The following is a 23,996-nucleotide window of genomic DNA, read 5'->3' on the forward strand; positions in this document are numbered from 1 at the left end:
GACACTGAACCTATCTCCACTTTATAACCACAGGTGAATCTCCAATTAAATGTTTCAGTTAACCTATTGGGAGTTTCCAAAGCCATAACATAATCTGGGCTTTTCCCTCATATTTTAAAGGCCATTCTGTATGTAAACGTTTGATTTTGAAGACAGAAAATAAATAAAACTCTGACATTCTCTCATTACTTAGCAAATAAAAATACTTTTGGTAATTACCAAAAGTAAGTGAAATTTGGTCTGATTTAACTTCAGACAGTGAAAAAAGGGTGTGTTTTAATTCGGTGATCATAAATTTCTGGTTTGAACTTTGTTTTGTCTGTGTCTGCAAAAACAAAAAACAAAACTTCCTTAATGAAGATCATATTTGCCCATTTCTGTAGAAAATACAAAAGAAAAGACAAAAAAAGCAGTAAACTAAATTATGATTTATTCTTTCATTTCATTTTAAAGCACTTTGCTTGCGTTTTATTACCTACAAATGTTATTGGTTGTCGGAATTAAATAGCTGAAATCTTTATCTGATAATATTGGCCACACATTTTGTAATATGTATCCCAAGATTTTCCTGGTCATCAAACAATTTTCAATATCACACAAAGGAAACCTGTGTACAACGCTGGGGGTTGAGTTCTGGGTAGTTCCTACGGTTATCCACCAGAGGGAGCCAAGGAGTTACTGCTTATTTGAAAATGGACCTTCAGAGCAACAGCAAGAGCGCAAGAGGAGTTGCCAGTCCTCCGATGACTGAGTGTTAACCATGGTACACTCAGTACCATCGTACTGAGAGCCTCCCAATGTTTGGTCTCTGAGCTTTTTGTATTTTGTGAATTACATTTAAGATCTCCTATTAGTGTTGGCCAAATGAAGCTTCATGAAGAAATGAAGCTTTCCAGGCCTTTGCTTTTCCCAAAAGTTCATGATGCTTCATTCATTACTCACTAGTGACATCTGCTGCTGAAACTGACAGCCTTGTCACTCTGATTATACTTCACTTCCACAAAATTGTAAATGCAATATTGTCAGAAAATTTTTGTCATACACGTGTTTAGGAACAAAAGAGTCACTTTAATCCTATTTAACTGTAATCCATTTTTAGTTATTAAAATTATCTCTAGCTGAACTAATCCTGCTATATGTTTACTGTCAGCGGTTGTGTTTTCTTCCATGTCAGACTAATCTGAGAACAAAGACATTTGCTGTTTTAGTGTCTTAGGAGTCCAATGCTTGTTGGGACAGACATTTTTGTGTTTTGATTTGCTTCCTCAAAAACTAAAATTCTTCAAAATCCTCTTTTTTTGGATGTCTACATGGCTCTGTCCTTTATATTTAGTCATGTGCATAATTTTACTCTTCCAACACCTTTAAGTCTGTTTCTTCTGTGCAAGAAGAAAAAAACATAAATAATTCTCTTCTCACCCTCCATGGGTGGTCTCTCTCTCATCCTCTACTAGAGGCCTGGGAGCTTGAGGGTTCTCCTCCAGTATCTTGGCTGTGCCTAGTACTGCACATTTCTGATGTTGTACCTGGGATCTGTTTTAGTCACTGCTCCAGTTTGGGGGTGACTGCCCCGAGGGCCCCGATGACCACAGGCACCACTGTGGTCTTCATCTTCCAGGCCTTTTCCAGTTCCTCTCTGAGGTCCTGGTATTTCTCCAGTTTTTCCTGCTCCTTTTTCCTGATGTTGTAATCACTTGGTATTGCTACATCCACCACAATCCTCTGTTGTTTATCCACCACCACAATGTCTGGTTGCTTCTCCATTACCATTTTGTCTGTCTAGATCTGAAAGTCCCACAGGATCTTAGCTCGGTCATTCTCCACCACTTTTGGGGGTGTTCCCCACTTTGATCTCGGGGTTTCCAGTCCATTTTCTGCACAGATGTTCCTGTACACTATGCCCGCCACTTGGTTATGTTGTTCCATGTAAGCTTTCCCTGCCAGCAACTTGCACCTTGCTATTATGTGCTGGACTGTCTCAGGGGCCTCCTTGCACAACCTACACCTTGGGTCTTGTCTGGTGTGGTAGATCTGAGTTTCTATTGCTCTGGTGTTTAGGTCCTGTTCCTGTGCAGCCAGGATGAGAGCCTCTGTGCTGTCCTTGAGTCCAACTTTTTCTAGCCATTGGTAGGATTTCCTATCAGCCGCTTCAGTTATTTGTCGGTGGTACATCCCATGTAGGGGCTTGTCCTCCCATGATGGTACCTCCAGCACCTCGTCCTCTGTTCCCCATTGTCTGTTGAGGCTTTGTCCTTGATGTATTTATGGATCTTGGATGTTTCATCCTGGACAGTGGCTCTCACACTCACTAGTCCTCTGCCTCTTTCCTTACGGCTCGTGTACAGTCTCAGGGTGCTGGATTTGGGGTGGAACCCTCTATGCTTGGTTAGTAGCTTCCAAGTCTACCATTGGAAGAGATAAAGACATCCGTGGTCTTTATCTCTTCCAATGGCCAGCTAATTATTCCTGCAGGGTATCTGATTACTGGTAAGGCATAGCTGTTTATTGCACGGATCTTGTTCTTGCCATTGAGCTGGCTTCTCAGGACTTGCCTTATTCGTTGGAGGTATTTGGCTGTGGCTCCTTTCCTTGTGACCTCATTGAGGTTGCCATTTGCTTGCGGTATTCCCAGGTACTTGTCCTCAATGTCTGCTTCCTTCTGGGAGTGAGACCCCTTCTGTATGGATGACCTTCCCTCTTTTTGTAATCATCTGACCACACTTGTCTAGTCCGAATGACATCCCAATGTCAGTGCTGTAGATCATGGTTGTGTGGATCAGTGAATCGATGTCTTGCTCGCTCTTGGCGTTCAGCAATGGTTCCCAAACTTTTTCTCCTGGGCCCCTCTCCAGTGGTTTCCAAACTATTTCTGGGTCCTCCCTATATCTTACAAATAGCTGTCTGGTTGAATGATGTGCGTGAGCGAAGGGGCTGGTGGGTCGATTCTTAGAGACTCCCTGTTATACTCAGCCCCGGCTCCAGATGAACAAAGGGAGAGGGGGTGAATCAATTTTTTGGGGGGCAAAATGAATAGTAGCTGAACATAGACAACAACACCCCTCCCTGTAGGTATCAATACCTACAGCTTAAGGTATTGATACCTTAAGCTGTATCAATACAGCTTAAGGTGCTGTATTGATATTAGCTACCTAGTCATCTTTTAGCTAACTTTACCTCCATCCTACAGCTTTACTCAACAGTCAGTTAGTTTGGGGGAAAAAATGTGAAAGGTTCTTTGCGTTTTGCTGGTTTGCTGCCATGATTCTAACACACACCTGCGTAGCTCTGCCCAGCAGCAGCAGGTCTCCTTCACTATCACACAGGTGTAAACCCAGCGCGAGCATCGTAGCGCTCATGTTGCGTTTAAAGGCGGCTCGGAAAAACAGGTTACGACATGTTAACAACGGATTAAACAATTTTAACCACTGATAAAAGTGACAGAGGACACAGATATGGGAAGTACGGAAGCCCCTACTGTATCAAATTGACAGAGGAATAACAGAGAGTTGGCCATTCTAAGGTAAAAACCCAGTGCATACAGTGTTCATGATATTTTTTTTTTCATCCAGACGGCTTCCCGCGACCCCCCTTCAATGCCCCGCAGTATGGGAACCTCTGGCGTACAGCTTGATGTCATCCATGTAGAGGAGTGGTGGCCCCATTCTTGAGTCAGTATCCGTAGCCAGTTTTGTTGATAATTTGGCTGAGGGGGTTCAGGCCTATACAGATCTGCTATTTATGCCGATGCCCTTCTGTGCCGTGCTCATGTATTTATCCATGTGCCCGCTTATCTTAGCCGCTATGATGCCTGACATGAGCTTCCAGGTGGTAGAGACACAGATTATTGGTCGGTAGTTGGATGGGACTGAACCCTTTGAGAGATCCTTCTGTATCAGGATTGTGCGCCCTTCAGTTAACCATTCAGGGTGAGTCCCATTTTGTAGCAGCTGGTTCAGTTGAGCTGCCAGTCGCTCATGGAGGGCAGTGAGTTTCTTCAGCCAATAGGCATGGATCATGTCAGGTCCTGGTGCTGTCCAGTTTTTCATACCCGAGACCTTTCTTGGACATCTGCCATTGTGGTAGTTACCAGGGCTTGCTCAGGGAGGTTGCTGTGGTCATCTCGTAGAGAGATTAGCCACTTTCCCATATTGTTCAGTCTCCAGCCTTGGTGGGTCTGCTCTGTTGTTATTACTCTGCCATTGAGAGTACACTTTAGCTGGTGAATATATATATATATATATATATATATATATATATAGTGTGTGTGTAGGCGTGTATGTCTTGCTGATCAAACTCCAAATAGTGACATTTTCCAGATTGAGTATTTGGGGAGGGAGGGGTTAATTCACAATTAGATTAATTAACCACAATAACATCTAAGAATTATAATGTGAGCGATCATCTCAAAGTGTTCCCAAATGTCCATTTCAATCATTCAATCTAATTTATTTTTGAGGCACATTTCAGCAACAATGCATCTCCAAGTGCTTTACATCATGAAAACACAAAAATATACATAAAAACTCAATGCAGTCAACAATTAAGAAAACCAGTAAATATTACATTTGATGAGTGCCATCATCATTGTACAATATGTTGGTTGGTGTTCCTTGTATTTCATCCACTGCTGATGACAAATACTCTCCTCTGTTCCTCTGATGAGCGACCAAATTACCTACAACCCATGAAGCAGCACGGCCAATCGTGCTTTTATATTGAAAACCGACATGCAAAAAGAAGCAGTTATGTGTCCCACGTAATACGAGTCATAATGTGGTGTCAGTCACGTGGTTTTCAGCAAGACAACACAAGCATTGAAGTGAGGTGTCATCTGACACAACCCCTTTTTACTCTGTACACGCCTCGAAGCCTGGATTCAGATGTCCCATCTCCATCTCCTTTAAAGGTCTTCTCAGCAGTGCTCTGTGCTGCCTTGGTTTATCCTTGTGCTCTCAAGACACTCTGTGAAGTTCAAACACCATGACTGGCAACGTCTTGCTCCTCCTTCTTCAAGCCTGTGCCGCGTATCCTGTTTATCCTCCAACACATCCAGTGACCTCCACCAGACAGCTCCATGGATCCCCAGCTCCCAGTGTTGCACAACTCTGGCTTAACACAACACAAGGACTTGAACCCTGGAATCCAATCACTTCCCCCCCAGTCAGACTTGCCTCTATCTCCATCAGTAAGAGTGCCATTCAATAACACATTCTTCAGTAACTGTTACTCACCATTCATCTATTCTGTTTTCAGTGTTCTCGTTCACCCTGCACCACCAGGCTCCCGGACAAAGATGCACATTTGTTATTCATTGATTATTCAGTAAAGTTAACATTTTCTCAATGACTCTTGCAAGTGTTCTGCATGTGGGTCAAAAGCATAGCAAAAAAACATGATAAAAGCATAGTTTTCAAAAACAATTACATTTATTAAAGGATCCAAACAACCTGGTCATGCATGAAAATATCTGTTTGTGAAAGTTCTTCAATCAGATCATTGAAGAATTGGATCATTGAAAATCTTTTAACCTACTTCATTAAACTCTACCGTGAGTCGGACCCACGACCAACCCTAGCACTTAAGATTTTCTGATTCTACAGGTCTGGCAGTAATAAGGGTACCCAGTGAAAATGAATAGAAAATGTGATAATTTGCATTTCATTCTTGATTTAACAATTTCTAAGCTTGATTTAGATGTTAAGAAAATGTAATAATATATGGAAATGATTTGCTCAAACAAGGTGTGAGTCTCTATATATAGAGATCATCTACAAGGTAGCAAATACTTTTTCACAGGAATATGGTTCAAGTAAAAAAAAACATGTTTAAAAAAAATTATTAAAAGGCAAATGACATACAGACATACTACTTTGATTTGCTGTATCAAAGCTCATCTTTGGATTTGGTTTTTTTTGCTTCCTCTGTCTTGAGTGTATCAATGTACTTCCTCCTGTCTTCATCCTCCTGGAATAACAAGGAGTAAAAGTCTCATTTTACCACAGAAAATATTTCACCTTTAATACTCCTAAAAACTGCTTCACAATTTACCTTAACTCTGTCTCTTTTGGCCTTTCTCATTTCTTTATCCATAAACCTAACCAAGTCTTTTATGTTCCTTTTCCCAGTATAAACCACCACCTTGAAGTCACAGAAGAAATATTCCATGCTTTGTAATTTGTAAACAGGCAAAAAAAAAAGAAGAAGCAAAAAACCAAAAACAAAAAATATTCAGATGATTTACTGCTGAGAATATTGCAATAAATGAACCAGTGAGTAATACATACCCTCTCAGCGTACAAAGCAGGAAACAGGCAGAGGGATGGGTAGGAACCCTGCATTGACATGTTGATATCATTGGTTGAGGCGTCGATTTGAGCAATGACCACATCTTCCCAATCCTTGACGGCTTCAGCCAGTTCCTCCCACAGTGGAAACAAGGCACGGGACATTTCACTGTATGCCAGATCTGGGATCCAACAGACATAGGGAGCAACAGTCATCAGCTATACACTACACTGAAGAGATGAAGAAAAACCAAGGATTAACTCCTCACAACTATATGGGAAGCATTTAATCAACATGAAAGGGTGTTAATCTAGACTAAATCTCTCTCCAACCTGATTGAATAGTGGATCACACTAGACACTGACAAAACACCAGGAAGACTTTTTGGCCGACCAGTTAAAGCAGTAACCATGCTTATGACCCAAAGTTTGGATCTAATGCTCCAAAAGTCAATTCACCGGGAGCCAACAAATGTTGTGCTGGTTGCTGGTAATATAGTAATTTGACATGCAAGCTAGTCAGCACACAATTGTGTTTGCTAGGTCGGAACCGTAAACTTTGTCATTTTGAAGCCAAACAGTGGCGCAGTTGGCAGCACAGTTTGGTTCGATGCAGAAAGGCTGGGGATCTTTCTGCATGGCGTTTGCATGTTCTCCCTGTGCACACGTGGGTTCTCTCCGGGCTCTCTAAATTCTCCCTAGGTGTGAGTGTATGGTTGTTTGTAATGTCTGTCTTTGTGTTGCCGTGTGACAGACTGGCGACCTGTCCAGGGTGAATCCCACCTCTCACCCGAAACGTTTGCTGGAGATAGGCACCAGCAACCCTCCTGACCCCATTAGGGTACTAGGGACAAGGGTGTATAGAAAATGGATGGACGGATGGGTCTATGTATAAATTCCCTTCTCACCCTCCGTGGGTGGTCCGTTTTATCCTCTGAGCTCGGGTCCTCTACCAGAGGCCTGGGAGGTTGAGGGTTCCTCCAGTATCTTGGCTGTGCCTAGAACTGCACATTTCTGGACTGAGATGTCTGATGTTGTTCCTGGGATCCGTTTTAGCCACTGCTCCAGTTTGGGGGTGACTGTCCCGAGGGCCCCGATGACCAGGAACAGGACCTAAACACCAGAGCAATAGAATGTTCAAACAAAGTGGGAGTCTCTATAAATAGAGCGAAAGAATGCTCTGGTGTTTAGGTCCTGTTCCTGTGCAGCCAGGATGAGAGCCTCTGGTGCCGTACTTGAGTCCAGCTTTCTCCAGCCATTGGTAGGATTTCCTGATATCAGCCACTTCAGTTATTTGTCGGTGGTACATCCCATGTAGGGGCTTGTCCTCCCATGATGGTACCTCCAGCACCTCGTCCTCTGTTCCCTATTGTCTGAGACATTCACTGAGCACATCATCTGTTGAGGCTTTGTCCTTGATGCATTTATGGATCTTGGATGTTTTATCCTGGACAGTGGCTATCACACTCACTAGTCCTCTGCCTCCTTCCTTACGGCTCGTGTACAGTCTCAGGGTGCTGGATTTGGGGTGTGTAACAGTTATGGGCTACGCAGCTAACTGCGGCTACAAAAGCAGCATCAGAAGATGGTTCTTGAAGGAGCCTAAGGTGTGAATAAAGACACAATCACTGTTTTAGTTTTGGTGTTTTTGTATTGGTGATTGGGGGAAAAAAACAACAAACAATTAATACACAATGAGGGTCAAATCAATTCAAAATAAATCAATTCAAAAGATCAAAGTTCTTGTCCTTAGCTCGCCATCCTTTGCTCAGAAGAGGATCTGAGAATCTGATCCATCAAAAAAACCCGACCTAAAAGGCCAAAAAAAAAAAACCCATTAGGCGGTTTATCAACAATAAGTATGTGCAAACACACAAATGCAATAATTAAACTAAACATTTCAGTCAGGTTAACTTAACCATAATTTAGATAAACAAAAAGAATAATCATATTTCAAACTAATCCATTTAAGGTCAAAGTTGAAATCAAAGTTCACTTTCAAAATATCAATCAAGAGAAAATAAATTAACTCAAAATACTCAAGCAGTGTGAGGAAAAAGAAAAATATACTGCGCAATATCAATTTAAATGTAGCTACATCCTATTTTCAATCAATTTCATTATAAAAGTAATGAAATTGGAAAAGAAATCTTGCACAAAACTAACAATTACCTTTGAGCCGAGAATGCTAGACTGCGATCAGCTGAATCCTGGTGACAGCCCAGGTAACAACTGCCACAGTTCTAATAAAAAAATGCTCCAATGAGCCATCGAGCAAAACTTTCATGCTGAACAATACTGCTATCAAAAAAGCAAACTCACCAATAGTTCAAATCAGTTTCAGAGATTTGGGTGAATTTTCCAAGGAGAGATGATCAGCAAGACGCCAACAGCCAGCCACAATCACAGTGAAACAGGTGGTGTTTTAAACTGCGCTGGAGGCGGGACTTTAAATAAGTTGAAGAGTTTGGGGGCAAAACAGAAAGTGGGCCCGTAAAAATAAAAGTCTGACTAATTGACTAATTACGGGTTACAGGTGGAACCCTCCATACGTGGTTAGTAGCTTCCGGGTCTTAACATCCGTGGTCTTTATCTCCTCCGTTGGCCAGCTAATTATTCCTGCAGGGCATCTGATTACTGGTAAAGCATAGCCGTTTATAGCAGGGATCTTGTTCTTGCCATTGAGCTGGCTTCTCAGGACTTGCCTTATTCGTTGGAGGTATTTGGCTGTGGCTCCTTTCCTTGTGACCTCAAAGAGCAACTTCTTCCACTCTTCAACTTCTTTGCCGTGTCTCCCAGGTGGCTTGTGGCAAACTTTAAACAAGACTTGTTATGGATATCTTTGAGAAATGGAATTCTTCTTCCCACTCTCCCATAAAGGTCAGATTTGTCCAGTGTACCACTGATTGTTGTCTTATGGACAGACTCTCCCGCCTCAGCTGTAGATCTCTGTAGTTCATCCACAGTGATCATGAACCTCTTGGCTGCATCTCTGATCAGTCTTCTCCTTGTTCGAGATTAAATTTTAGAGGGTCGTCGGGGTCTTGGTAGATTTGCAGCTGTCTGATACTCTTTCCATTTCAATACGATCACTTGCTCAGTGCTCCTTGAGATGTTTTAAGCTAGGGAAATATTTTTATATCCAAATCCGGCTTTAAACTTCTCCACAACAGTATGTCGGTGTGTTCCTTGCTCCTTCCTTCCTTGCTCTCTGCACTTTAAAAACAACCCTGAGACCATCAGAGAGCAGGTGGACTTGATTACACTCAGGTGGATTCTATTTATCATCATCATCAGTTAATTAGAACAACATTGAATCATTCAGAAATCCTCACTGAACTTCTGGAGTGAGTTTGCTGCACTGAAATTAAAAGGGTTGATAATATTGCACGTCCCACTTTGCCTTTTATTTGTTAAAAAAGTTTAAAATATCCAATAAATTTCGTTCAGCTCTAGTGGCCTTCATTTAGAAGTAATCTGACAAGAAGAGGGGCAAAAAGGGTACCAAACTAGGGACAAGTCTGTTGCCTACGTATGTGGGGCCCCTGCTCTGACCACTACACCCCGAAGCCCAGAATCTTTATTGATTGAGTAAAGCTTCTTTGTGGCAACAAACACTACTAATAATGCTCACTAGACAAATTATAAGTTCAAAATGTCTATCGTGCCAGTAACGCTGAGTGAGATCTTGTATTAACTAGTATAGCACCTTCATTTTTAAGTTTGATCTAGTGAATTAAAGAGCTTGTTTTTAATTATTTGTGGTTTCCATAACAGCTCTTCCCTGTAATGCTATAAATTGTACCTAAAAAGTGTTAATAGTAAAAGTATTTGCTTAATCAGTGCTATAAAGCCTTCAACCAGTCCAACAACAAATGGTTGGATACCAAAGAAAAATATCAAAACAACACAAAAAGTGGTGGACTTTTTCCTCACTTAGTAAATGTACTCAAATTAAAGGCTGGATTTCTACAAATGTACAAATTTACTTTGATTTTTTTCACATTTTTAACATGGATGTTTCTGAAATTGTAATTTCACCAATATATTTCCATTTAATATGTCAATTATCATGCAGTTACCATGGCGACGCTCTGGATGGCTGTGGGTGCTTTGGCTCCCAGTAACACAGCTGATGTATTGCAACACTGACCTACTGATTAGGTCAGTGTTTTCTGTTGCAATAGTTCAGAAAACCTAATTTTCTGAGCTATATCTAAGTTATTAACCTAGATAAAAATGTCTTCGTTATGACACCTTGACATTAATGTTATTGTCAAGACCACTTAACCCAAGACCAAGTCAAGACCAGAGTGTATCGAGACTTTTAGGATCTGAGACCGAGTCAAGACCAAAACCAGCACCCCACGCTACATGACACAATAAAATGCAAAATATGATCAAAGTTGCTTCTTAAATTGATCTGAAAGATTCATATTCTCATAAAAACAGCTAGATATTAAATGTTTAGAGCTGAAATAAATGTAACCAATATCATTATCAATTCAAACTCCTCTACATTCTGTTTTGTTTCCATCTCTGTGCCACAATCCGCAGAGGTCTTGTGCCATCCCTAAAAAGTTAGGGTATATTGCCCATGTCAGAAACCACCACTGTCTGCACCATTAAAACATAACAATTAAGGCAATGCACTAATGGTAAACACTCGACTATGAACACTGACCAAGGAGCAACAGGCAAGAAGTAACCAAGAACAAGGCGCTCAACCCTGACTGCTCTCACTCTCCCTGGCAGCACAGTGCTGTAACATCTGCCACCATGACAGGTGATGAAAACAATCAAAGAGCACCAAACATGCTCTGCGTGCTCTTCGGTTCTTGCGTTTTATTTATTCGCTAATTAAATAAATATCAGTGTATATAATTAAATAAAATAATAATAGCTACTGCAGCATACGAAGAGCATTACAAGAATAAAGATTTTCTGTCAGTGAGACTAGTCCTATTGTTCTATGGAGCTAATTCACAAATGCACAGAATGAGATTCACAACTTGCACAACTTGGATCTTGCACAGGACAAGATTCACACTAGTATTTTTTTTAAAGGTTTTATTGGCTCTAGTGGCCTTTATTTGATAGTTAATTGACGGGAAGGTTGGTAATGAGAGATGAGGAAAGACATGCGGCAAAGGTCACCAGGCTGTGACAAATCAAACCTGTGACAGCCACGTCGAGGACTAAGACCTCCTCCATACATGGGTTGTGCTTAACCCCTGTGCAACCACAGCACACCCCACACAAGATATATTTGTGATGCAAACACAAATATCTCTTGATTTCCAAACTGTTTCTGGCCTGTGAGTTGCATTGCGTTTGTGTTTGAATTTTGAGACTCCCCTGACGTCTCAATCCACAAATGTATTTTTTTAGCAAATTGTTCATCTGATTGGATGATCAGAAACCAATCAAATACTTTCCTTGTTTCAGCCAATTATATGAACAGACCCCCATGTGATTGTGATTGGCTGTGATGTTTCAGCCAATTACATTAACACATTCCAACAGCACTGTATCAATGCCCAAGCACAGATAGTTTAGATCTCAGCCTGGCTTCTGGCAGCGATGGAGCGGTAAGAGAAATATCGATATTAACAAATTAGCTATTTATCCCCATTTTATGATTAATGTTAAGCGATTTAATTGTGCAACTGTCAACACAAGCTAGCAATGTAAGCACTTCTGAATGCTAATAGCATCAGGCTAGTGTCTTTCCATTATACTTGAATTTATTCAAGATAACACTATTATTATTACTATTATTATTACTATTACTACTATTATTAGCCTTTGTATATTATGAATTGCTATAAAGCTTTAATGATAAATTACAGCAATGTAATAATTCACTTAAGTCATACTTTTCATAACACAAAATCATGTTGTTTTTTTTACTTATCCTACAAGGCTGAAGATGCTATCTGCCAAAATATGCTACACACCGAACTCTCTCCCTCCTTCTCCTCTCCTGAAAATATAATATAAAAAGTTTTGATTGTAGTTCAAGGGCGTTTATATCCCTGAATATAATTTTTTTTTAAATCACAGCAAGTGAAGTAAAAGGAAATATTTATTTCTTTGTCTCTCTTAGGAATCAGTGAGGCAGGAAATCCTTCAGATTGTGAGAACGACTCCTTGATCCTGTGAAAGACTTTGTTCTCCATAGACCATGTCCACGTTAAAGGTTCCCAGACCTTTCAGGATTTTTTAACTTGTAGTTTGTTTTGAACATTATGTCAGATGCAGTAAAAGATCTTTACTGCATCTTTTATTTAAAGATGCAGTAAAGATACACTGCATCTTTAAAAAAAAGATGCACTACATCTTTTTTTCCAGAAAAAAAGATGCTTAAAATCTTTTTTTTAAATTCCTGAATTTTTAAGCATTAATTGCTTTAAACAAATGGCTACATCAAGCAGGGCAATCAGGCAGTGTATATACTAGGAAAAAGTGCTTGGTTTACAACTGCATCAATTTGACTACTTTTTAAGGTAACAATAATTGTATATTTTTACTAAACCTGCCTAATTTAGCAGGACACTAATACACTATGCAGACATCTTATTAGATAAACTGGAATCACAAAACTGGTGTGCACAATGTAATATTTACAAAAGAGTACTGTAAAAAGGCTGTGGTAGTATTTTAAAATTCAAAAATACTTTATTAATCAGAGGAAAATTAAATGATGTTGTAACTCATTAATGCAGATTCTTCAAAGTGTTATTGAAGATGGTGATGGCTGTTGGCAGGGAAGATTCTCTGTTGTGGCCTGTATTACAGCAAATCTGAAGAAGCCTCTGACTGAAGACAAGCTGTTTTCTCAAGACAGTCTCATGAAGAGGATGCTTAGGGTTGTCCATAACTTTCTTGATTTTATGAAGAATCCTCCATTGTCACCAGAGGTTCCATAGTCGTCCCCAGAACAGAACTAGCCTTCTTTATCAGGCCACAGCTCTATCCAAACTATACCAGTGACTTTGAGTAGGACAGAGATGATCTTTATGCAATTCAAGCTTGTTTCAGCTGATGACTTCACAAAAGTAAACTACCAGTTATTTTAAAGTCTAAATGAATATCATTGTTGGACTTTTATTTAAGTGTTATTCTCCTTCAAGATACATTTACCTAACGCTAGAATAAATGCAATGTACATTATGCAGCAAAGGAAATTAGAAGACATATCAATTATGGTGATGATAGGCTTTGGACGGACGATGTGCCCTTATTGCATAAGCAATACTGAAGAATGACTGATATCATTAAAGATACAGGGACGAAGCTTTTAGTTATCTAGCTTTACTAGCAAAGTCGCTAGCTAGCAGCTAGTGTTGAGGAAAAATGACTATTTTTAGTGTTCAATATAGTTTAAACTTTTTTGAATAGGTTTCTGCTAGTGATTTGAAACTAAAACTATTGCTGGGTAAGTAAGTTGAAACAGAGATATCTGCAGGAAAGTTTCGACCTGGACTTCTGTGGTTATATCACTAAAGACAGGAGGTCATAAATTAACATATGCAGGAAGGTGGAGGACATTATCACATGAATTACTCTGAGAAAGGGAACTTTGGTCGGTTCCCGTAACCAGGATGAGAAGTCTTCCAAAACTAACATCTGACATGGTGAAAAAAACTGAATATAACATAAAATGTTTTAAATCACTTTGTAAGACATTTTTCTTAGTTATTAATAACATGTTTTGACTGAAAATTGTATTATCTTGTCTTAGAATTAATTTAGTCAATGATGAATGTATTTGAAATTGTATTATTTCTGACTATATTAGAATCAAATGAAAATGTTTTGTTTAGTATTAGAAAATACTTAGGTTTATGGTGAATGAATGTCTTAATTCTTATTTGAATATTATATTAGGTTAGAAAAAGGAATTGTACTCCATTATTTTATAATAAAATATTTTTGCTCACCCGTCCAAATTATCGGAATAAGGTGTTCCAATCACGTCCTTGGCCACAGGTGTATAAAATGAATCATATAATGATGCAAACTGTTTTTACAAACGTGTGAAAGATTGGCTCGATCTCAGGAGCTCATGAATTCTAGCATGGAACTGTGATAGGATGCCACCTGTGCAACAAATCCACAAGTGAAATTTCCTCGATATTCCACAGTCAAATGTCAGCTGTATTATAAGAAAGTGGAAGTGCTTGGAAACGACAGCAACTCAGCCACAAAGTACACTACAGACCTCCAAACTTCATGAGGCCTTCAGATTAGCTCAAGAACAATGCGCAAAGAGCTTCTTGGAATGGGGTTCCATGGTGGACTAGCTGCATCCAATGCAAAGCGTCGGATGCAGTGATGTAAAGCACGCTGCTACTGGACTTTAGAGCAGTGGAGGCGCGTTCTCTGGAGTGATCACTTCTCCATCTGGCATTCTGATGGGCAAGTCTAGGTTTGGCAGTTGCCAGGAGAACAGTATTAGTCTGACTGCATTGTACCAAGTGTAAAGTTTGGTGGAGGGGGATTATGGTGTGGGGTTGTTTTTCAGGAGCTGGGCTTGGCCCCTTAGTTCCAGTGAAAGGAACTCTGAATGCTTCAACATTAGGGGTGCACCGATAAATCGGCCGGACGATCGATCGGCCCCGATTTCCTTAATTTAGTGTGTTTGGTGATCGGCTGATCGTTACATATGAAACCAATCTTAATCACCGATCTATCTACCTCCACAAGGGTATTAAAATTAGTTACTGTTCCATTTTTTTCTGCAGTAAGAGAGAACACATCCAAAAACTTTAATACCACAAACCTCGTTTGCCATTTAAGAAACCACCACGCCGCTGAATATGCAGCATTTGAAGAGAACAATCAAGCTTGCAGGCTAAAGCGAATATGGAAAGTGGCCCGCTGTCGGTGGCCCGCTGTTAGCCATTATGAGCACAGAAAAAAACAAAGCCACTACGAGGAAACTTATGGAGTTCAAGGCATTGGATGACCAGCCATTTTCTATCGTTAAGGACTAGGGTTTCAGAAACTTCATGCAGCACTTGAGCTCACGATATAATATGCCGAGTTGGAGATATTTTTCAGACATTGCATTACCGGAGTTGTTCAGCCAAGTTTCGAGACACACCCGCAACTTACTAAACGCCAATGTGAAGACACTCAGCTTTACAACATATATCTGGACTTCTGATGTAAGTTTAATGTCCATGTTGAGTCTTACTGAACAATGGATTGATGAACAGTTGGAACGTCACCAAGTACTCTTGCACTGTAAAGAAATGTCGGGGTTTCACACTACTGCCAATTTATCAGCCGAAGTTTAAGGCCATGTTGGATTATTGGGAAATCAATCAAGTTGTTTTTTGGGACAATGCTCATAATATGAGCAAAGCACTGGATGATGCCAACTTGAAAAGTTTACCCTGCCTAGCAGTGTAATCGAAAGACTAATGTCGTCTAAATTTGTTTTATTTAGAAGTTTGCGCAAAAACTCTCTAAACTTTATTTCTATGTCAGAGCTCTACCTCATGGGCAGTTAAAACAAGTTTATATTACTCCAATTGACATTAACCAGGAATCATCATCTGTCACATGTCATAACAGATATTGATATCTGTTATGATATTAATATATGTTATCATAACAGATATTATTATCATAACAGATAATATCTGTTATGACATACCCTTGAAAAACATATCAAGGGTATGTTTTTCAATAAAATAAGATTGAAAAATTGAAAGTGAATTGTGATTTTGTAACCAGTGTTGGTTATAAAAAAGTTTTTAAAAATCAGTATCGGAAAAAAACGTAATTGGCAAGTCAAACTTTTTAAAGATTGGTGATCGGAAATCGGCCAGAAAACTGCAATCGGTGCACCCCTATTCAACATACTAAGACATTTTGGACAATTCCATGCTCTCAATTTTGTGGAACAGTTTGGAGCTGGCCCCTTCCTCTTCAGAGCACAAAGAAATGTCCACAAAAATTAATGGAGAGTCTGGTGTGAATGAACTTGACTGGGTTACGTAGCTTTATGTGACCTGACCTTTGGGATGAATTAGAGGGCAGCGTAAGAGCCAGGCCTTGTCATCCCACACCAGTATGTGACCTCACAAATACGCTTTTTGGAAGAATGGTCAAAAATCTCCATAAACACACTCCTAAACCTTCTAGACAGCGTTCCCAGAAGAATTGAAGCTGTTCTAGCTGGAAAGGTGGACCAATGTCATATTGAACCCTATGGCTTAGGAATGGGATCTCACTTAAGCTCATATGAGTCTTGGCAGGCGAGTGAATACTTTTTCAATATAGTGTCCCTAACAAGTTACAACGGTCGATCAGACTTCCTGTGTGAAAAGAAGCAGAAGTAGATCACCTAATAGATGTACGAGGTATGTATGCATATCATATATACCTACCAAGACTGTCTGAAAATGCTAAGTTATGTGTATTTAGCAATATATAATTTTTTTGTATATTATTGTGTTTGTCGGCATACTGTAAGCTCCAGTGACCAAGTGATGACATTTTGTTGCCAATTTCAATGTTGTGTCTTTGTGCAACAACAATAAAATAAGTCCAAGTATGTATTTTTTTTAAGTAAGATAAAAATCTGACCATTTTCATGTAGGAACAGCTCTGAAGATTTATTCAAACTGAGCTAGAACAGGAAATGTTTTCCTTAACATTAAAATTATTAATAAAGATTACACTCAGCTGTGAGTAAAGTTTACTTACAAAACAAGACAAAAACAGTCTTGTTGGGGTTGAAGGCTACTTTCTCCAGAGTCACTCCTACCAGCTCCTTAACGGGTCTCTGGTCCCATCTTTCAGGAATAGGCTCACTCATCAACTTGGGCTATTTAAAACACACAGACACGTAACAATCAAAGCATATAGCTTCATGCCAAAATGAATATCTGAGTGTGATTTACCTTAGCCTTGCCTTCGAGGTAGGACTGGCAGAACTGTTTTATGCTCCCTTCATCCAAAGTCTCAGAAAGCATTTGGTAGGTTATTTGATCTGTCAGATTTACCAGTCGGATGTGAGGAGCGTCAAAGTGCCGCACCCGGAAGTACTCCATGAGTCTGCCGTTACGATGTTCATCCACGTTCACCAAGACAAACAGGATCTGGGGGGAAAACACATTAAAGCCCACTTTCAAGGCTCAGGAGACCAAATGAGCACTTTATGATGAACAGTTTGAAATGTGGACCGATAAGATCTGGAGTAGATTTTTCTGTTCCCGCTTAATGACAGAAACAAGTTTGATGGTAAATAAGCCAAAATCAGGAGGTTCAGATGTGAAAAATCACCTATCTGTCTGATCTGAATAATAAAAAGTCCCTTTAAATACTAATAATAAAATATTATGAACACACAGTATTTCAGAAAGGTTTTAAGCAACTGATCAGTCCTTTATAATGCTAAAAGCCAGACTTTGTCAATAAAATAATATTAATTAATTGTCAATCTAATTCCACTCAGAAAGCAAACCGTTTTTCATTGGGGTTTTTTTCTGGAAAGACATTTTTCCAACATTTTGCAAGTTTTATCCAAAGCTATGACCTGAAATAAGAAAAAAAAAGAAAGAAAAAGAAGCAGATCAGTAGATCTCTAAAGGTCATAAAATGTTTCCACAGAACAGCATACAGAAAGCTTTCCTCTAAAAAACAGTCAGCTTGAAAGTAAAAGCAGCTAAATTCCAAAGAAAAACAATTAAGGATGGTGTCATGATGTGACGAATGTAGATGCAAGGGCATTGAGTTTTTTGGGGGGTTTTTTATTTTAAAAAAATTAAACACACAGGGAGTCAGAGTAGAACAAAAAATAAGATCAGGGAACAAAAACCCAGCAAGAGAAATAAGGAAGCAAAGGAGAGGAACCAGCAAGGAGTAACTGAGATCCGCTCCCAATACTCGCAGTTCCACCCTTTTTCTGCCCTTGTGTCCTTCAAATGTGCGTTCATGTTGAAGGGTTTGAGTGAGTAGTTTGTCCCACATTCTCCAATGCAAGAGGAATTTGAAAACTTAAATCAAGCTATCAACATATAGGTATAAAGATTGGGCTTTTGTGCTGATGCAATGTTTAAGCACATCCTTAAATAGAATTATTTCACCTTAAAAAATTTTAAAATGGAGGTGATTTTTTAGAAAAGGGCATTTGTGAATAAAAACTTAGCCAGATGATGAAGTCATTAAAATCATAATTTAACACTTCATCTCCTCTTACACCAAATTTTATTATATTAAAGATTAAAAGCAGAATAGATTTCTTGTACAAGGTCCAGTTTTAAAAAATCTTTCTAAAGCATTAAAGAAGTTCCAATTTAAAAAATTGAGTTGTCCGAATATGTCACAAAACACACAGGAATTGATATTTATATTAAGTTTCTCTTGCAGAAAGCCATTAGGGAATGAAGGAAAAACTTCAAACAAAATCTTGAAATTAATTTATTTTAATATGTTGTGGAAGTGAAAAAGAAAGGTATTTACTTCTTATTTTCTTAAGACAAATTGACATCAGTGTTGCTTATAAATATCTTGTTAAATCTTGTGTACAAAGTCACATCCATTCATACAGAGGTGGTTTTTTTGAGTAATAGCTGAATATGTATTCATGTCTTTAATAGTCTTTAACAGTCTTATTTAACCTTTAAGACAGTTAAATTGAATGTTGGTACAGTTTAATGAGTATTTTTTTTACAAAGTCATCATCTGATAAAAAAAAAAGTTGCCATTGGAAATAGCGCAGTGTTCACAGAGCAAAAAAATGTCACAAAAAAATCAGTTTTAAAAAGTAAAGTACTGAAGTAATTGTTTCTCTCTACTGAACATGTGTGAATACTACCCAATTTTGCTCTGTATTCAACAAGTCGTAACAAAAAACATTTGAATAGACACATATCCCCTGCAATGACTTTGGTAAGCAATAATACCTCTACTGTACATTTAAAATAACTTTTTTGTTGTAGTTGTACTTTTTAGCAGAACAAATGCCTGAACAGTGACCAGTCCGCCATTTTGGATGTTGAAGTTGCAACACAGAGCATACTGTGCCAAATGTCAAATTTTTTGCACACTTGTAACCTGTGCACTTGAACCCTTATTCACTTGGATTGAGTCCACACTTCAAAAGGTTGCAGTGCGAGTATTGGGCCTGAGAATGAAGAGTGAGCTCTTATAATCAGTCATCTGTTATAAGGAACAGATGACTGATTAGAAACAGGCCTGAGGTGTGTGGGAAGAGAGCAGAAGGCAGACTCAGGAGAGAGAGAAAAAATGGTACAGGGGGAGAGGGAGAGTACAGAAACTGGGTAACTAGGAAAATGTATATAACACTAACAAATAACTAGTCATAAGGAACATAATAGAGCTAAAGTAACTCAGCTTTGAACTATGGTAAAACATCCAAAGCTAATCTAATCAAAGAAAAAGATTAAGAAACACAGAATAATATGAAACTAGGATGAGCAAATCAAAACCCCAAAACAACTCAAAACAACTTTGGACCTGACAGGTAAAGAATGATTACAAAAAGGTCCAGCTTGTCATAAATGAGGATCGAGTCCAGAAAAGACTTATGCAGCATAATGTACTTCAAAATTAAATGTAGACCCTAAATAGAGAAAGCAGAGTTTAAAAAAAATAACTGCAGTGGCTTCCTTTAAATGGAAATGGAATGAAAATGATATGAGGTTAATTTATATATTAAATAAAAAATTTAAGTAGTAAGCATTTGTATTCTGACTTCTTTACTCTAATAGCCCTAAATAAAATCCAGCGTAGCAAATTGCAGGTGTGTCATTTAGTATCTATGTCAATACACAGTGGTTCTGTGAGACATTGGAGGACTCCTTTTTGGTTTATACTCAGCTATATTCAAAAAACTAGATAGAAGATTGACAAGACTGGGAGAGGTTAAAGGTTTAGCAGATGTAAGAGCTTGCTCTCAAATTACATTTAAATTTCAAATCACATCAAATTACATTTACTTGCACTGCTGCAGTTTTAAGTATTATTTTTGATATATATATGAAAAGATTTTCATAAAAAGTGTCAAGAAATGTTTATATGTCCTGAAGTACTAATGTAACTATAGTAAAAGTATGTACCATAATTGTTACATTATAAGGTGACTAAGTTGTAACATGGTTGGTTCTGTGGATCCATTTTCTTTGGTTGGGTGAACAAACTCTTGCCTAAGATCAGTAGACAGTTTGAAATCAATCAATAGTACACTGTTAGTACATAATTAGTAGCCACCCAGGAACACCCACAAGAAGGAAACAAACGCACCCAGTATAACACTTTCATTCTAATAGCTGAGAAGTTGCAAGGTGACTGTACTTCTTTGTTTCAAGGGTGAGTAGAGAGGTTTGCAAGTGGAGATTTGACCCAAGCAGAGACAAGTTTTGAGCGCGAGGAGAAAGGTTTGAGAAAGCACAGTGAATATTTGAAAGAGAACAGATGTTTTGAGTGCAAGTTTCAAAAAGACAGACATGAAGTCCTGATTTCAGACTGAAATGTGTGCTCTCAACTTATCGCAGAAAAATTCCCCCATACAATTTTTCCAACAATTACTATGTCGTGAGAATTGACTATTTATGGGGCTCAATGCACAGACCCCATACGTTGGGTTCAGGAAGTAAGGTGTGAATTGAGTTTAGGTTAAGGTCAGGTTTTGGCCTTTAGAAATGAAGGAAAAGTAAATGGAATTGAATGAAAAGTCCTTGTGATGGCAGAAAGACAGTAACACTATGCTTGTGTGTGTGCATAGGTGTGTGCATAGGTGGGTGTGTTTGTGTGTGTGTGCGTGCGTGCGTGCGTGTGTTTATACCTTCAGCCTAAATGCCTCTGCAGCGTTGTGGAAAGCAGAGAAAATCTCTCTAAAGTCCTCAGAGCTTTTGTTGACAAAGAGCAGGGCGTGGTTTAACACAGGTGAACCTAGGATCTGTGAGGCTGTCTGCAGCAAGAGAGAGAGAGAAAGCATCTATGCACTCAACAGTCTAAGATTCTTAGCAAGTCCAAATGAAAAACAACTCAGCAAAAGTCTGGAAAATTCACTGATGAATTTAAAATTTGTCTGATACCTGTCCTGATTGGGGCAAAAGAAGAAAACAATATTGTTAAAGATTTGTACCTGATGAACAGCGTGTGGAAGTCTCAAATCTCTGTCTCTTTTGGCTTCCATAAATTAAGTGCATATAAAGGATCTTTGCAGGTTTTCCAGAAAAATTTCTTTAGATTTAAATCTGTTTTTCACTGACTTTCAGTCCAGAACCATGACTGCAGTAAATGATGGTTTTGATCCTTTAGGCATGAGAATACAACAGACAGCTTACCAAAAAGCCATCTGCAAACTGGATCTTAAGGGATCTTATCACAGAACTCTATTTGTTCCCATGTTTTATTGCATCTGGAAATCTTTGAAATGTACCTGGCCGTTGTATTCAGTAACTGGATCCATCTGGTAGACAGAGATGAAAACTACCAGCTCCTCTTTAGGTGTTTCTGGCTTCATTCTGTACGTCTGAATGAGCTGAGTCTGAAGCACACACAAAGATGAGTCGGCAGGAAAAATGGATTTATAGAAGGAAAGCATCCCAAAACATGGAAACACACACACACGCACGCACACACACGCAAGCACACACACATTATACACACACACAGAGGCGGATCTACTGGGGTGGCAGTTGCCACCCCAAATGAGAGACTTGCCACCCCATTTGGCGACTATGAATTCAATAAATAGTTATGGCAAATCGGACATTAAGCGCATGAATCTCTTTTTTCCGATAAGATTGATTGCAACACAATGTAACCTGACACCTACTGTTAAGTAGAGGGAAGTGCGAGAGAAGGACAGAGCGCGAGGCAGCCATAGACATAATATAAGAGTAGACCCCGCAGTGGCTGCTCCGGCGCAGGAAATACGGCGGCCATCTTGGAGCGGTACTCCCTCCTACTTTGCTCAATCAAAACAGCAGAAGATGCCTCAGCACTGATGGATATTGTTGTTTGGATCTATGGACTATTGATGTGAGGCTCCACAGACAACATTTCACAAGTAAGATGGACATATTATTGTGTATATTTTGTGATTAGAATATTACTTTACTGTATTTATGTCCACCGGCGAGATACCAGCTAATATTAGCTACAGCGCTTGGTGTAATACGGGTTCAGCCGCTATGAAGGCTAACTGAGATTCTGTAAATCTAAAAAAATGTATTATTCTCTAACATTGACTTAGATTATCTGACACAAGAGCCTATATTAGAAATGAAACAATGTAACATTTACTGTATTATAAAACTTATATTATGTGTTATAACATTCACCAGCAAAGTTTACACAGGTGGTAAAGACTATTTATATGTCTTTACCACCTGTAAAGTAAGATACATCCCAAATCTTCCGTTTTTGTTTTGAAGGTTTCCTAAAGACACGATGTGAAGAAGAAGTGGGAGAATCTATAAAGAGAGACAGATTCACTGCAGCACGGACGAATCTCACATCGGATTTTGGACTCAATTTCAGCTGCTGAATCTCTCTGAAGCCAGAACTAGTCAGCTGAAAAACATATACATATATCTATATATGCATGTATATATACATACATATATATAAACATATATCCAATATACATTATTCAGTATTAATCATTATTTATTTGTGTTTGTATATTTATATAAATGTATTGATATTACTAAATAATTTATTAAATAAATTATGAACGGCTGTGTGCTTTGTAATATGCTCATCATACATCAATATCAGAATATTCCACTCCTATTCTACTGTTTTAGCCACTAAGCATATTTAAATATGCTGAACTAGGTATTAAAAACATACTTAAAAAATACAATTGTTTATAAAGGTAGCTAGGCTCCACAGTGGCGCAGTTGGTAGAGCTGTTACCTTGCAGCAAGAAGGTTCTGGGTTCAATTCCCGACCCCGGTCTTTCTGCATGGAGTTTGCATGTTCTCCCTGTGCATGTGTGGGTTTTCTCCGGGTATTCCAGTTTCCTCCCACAGTCCAGAAACATGACTGTCAGGTTAATTGGTCTGTCTAAATTGCCCATAGGTGTGTCCTGTGTGTCTCTGTGTTGCCCTGCGACAGACTGGCGACCTGTCCTGGGTGTACCCCGCCTCTCACCCGGAACGCCAGCTGGAGATGGGCACCAGCAACCTTCCCGACCCCACTGAGGGACAAGGGTGTAAGAAAATGGATGGATGGTTGGAAATGTTCCTCCCAAACTCTTGGTTTAGGTTTTAATGGGGGAGGTGTTACAGCCAGTGGCCTTGTGTATGTTTTCTTTTCCTTTTTTGTACATCTGCAGCTTCTAATAAAGTTGACTCCACTTGGAAGTGGATGCAGCCCTGCCTTCCTGTGCCACTCCCTGAGGCCTACAGCGATTGGCTCACCAATTGCCAGCTCCACCAATCCCTGAAGAGGCCATGCCTTCTTCCTGGGAGAAGGCATGGCTGATTCTTTGTTCAGACAGCTTGCCACTTTGTTGGGTGTTTGGTTGACTGCTGTAAACTTATTTTTCTAGCTCTGATAGTTTTGTTAGCTTTTGCTAGCTCTTGCAAACTCGTCTTGTTCCTGTGGGGGATCTTTGCATCTCTGTTAGAGATTTGTAGTTTGTTTTTGTTTATCCTAGACTTGAAGTCCATTTTTGTTTGGTTAAGATCTTTGGTTTACAACTCTGATTGT

The 23,996-nt window shown here is 39.2% G+C and overlaps 1 protein-coding gene across 2 annotated transcripts in view; it reads right to left on the reverse strand.

Moving 5' to 3' along the window:
- Positions 1-1,317: 1,317 nt before the first annotated feature.
- Positions 1,318-23,996, reverse strand: part of zgc:136472 (protein disulfide-isomerase) — a 33,005-nt gene continuing 10,326 nt past the window's right edge. For both annotated transcript variants that reach the window (XM_081604639.1, XM_081604580.1), the window contains 7 exons: positions 21,712-21,819; positions 21,112-21,237; positions 17,207-17,404; positions 17,010-17,130; positions 6,285-6,466; positions 6,049-6,138; positions 1,318-5,964 (listed from right to left, as the gene is read on the reverse strand). In XM_081604639.1, the coding sequence (XP_081460765.1) occupies positions 5,884-5,964; positions 6,049-6,138; positions 6,285-6,466; positions 17,010-17,130; positions 17,207-17,404; positions 21,112-21,237; positions 21,712-21,819 (906 nt within the window). In that variant the 3' untranslated portion in view covers positions 1,318-5,883. The remainder of the gene's footprint in view (positions 5,965-6,048; positions 6,139-6,284; positions 6,467-17,009; positions 17,131-17,206; positions 17,405-21,111; positions 21,238-21,711; positions 21,820-23,996) is intronic.

This window comes from Poecilia reticulata, chromosome 1, assembly GCF_904066995.2.
Source record: "Poecilia reticulata chromosome 1, P_reticulata-male-v2, whole genome shotgun sequence".
In the NCBI taxonomy this organism is placed as follows: domain Eukaryota; kingdom Metazoa; phylum Chordata; class Actinopteri; order Cyprinodontiformes; family Poeciliidae; genus Poecilia; species Poecilia reticulata.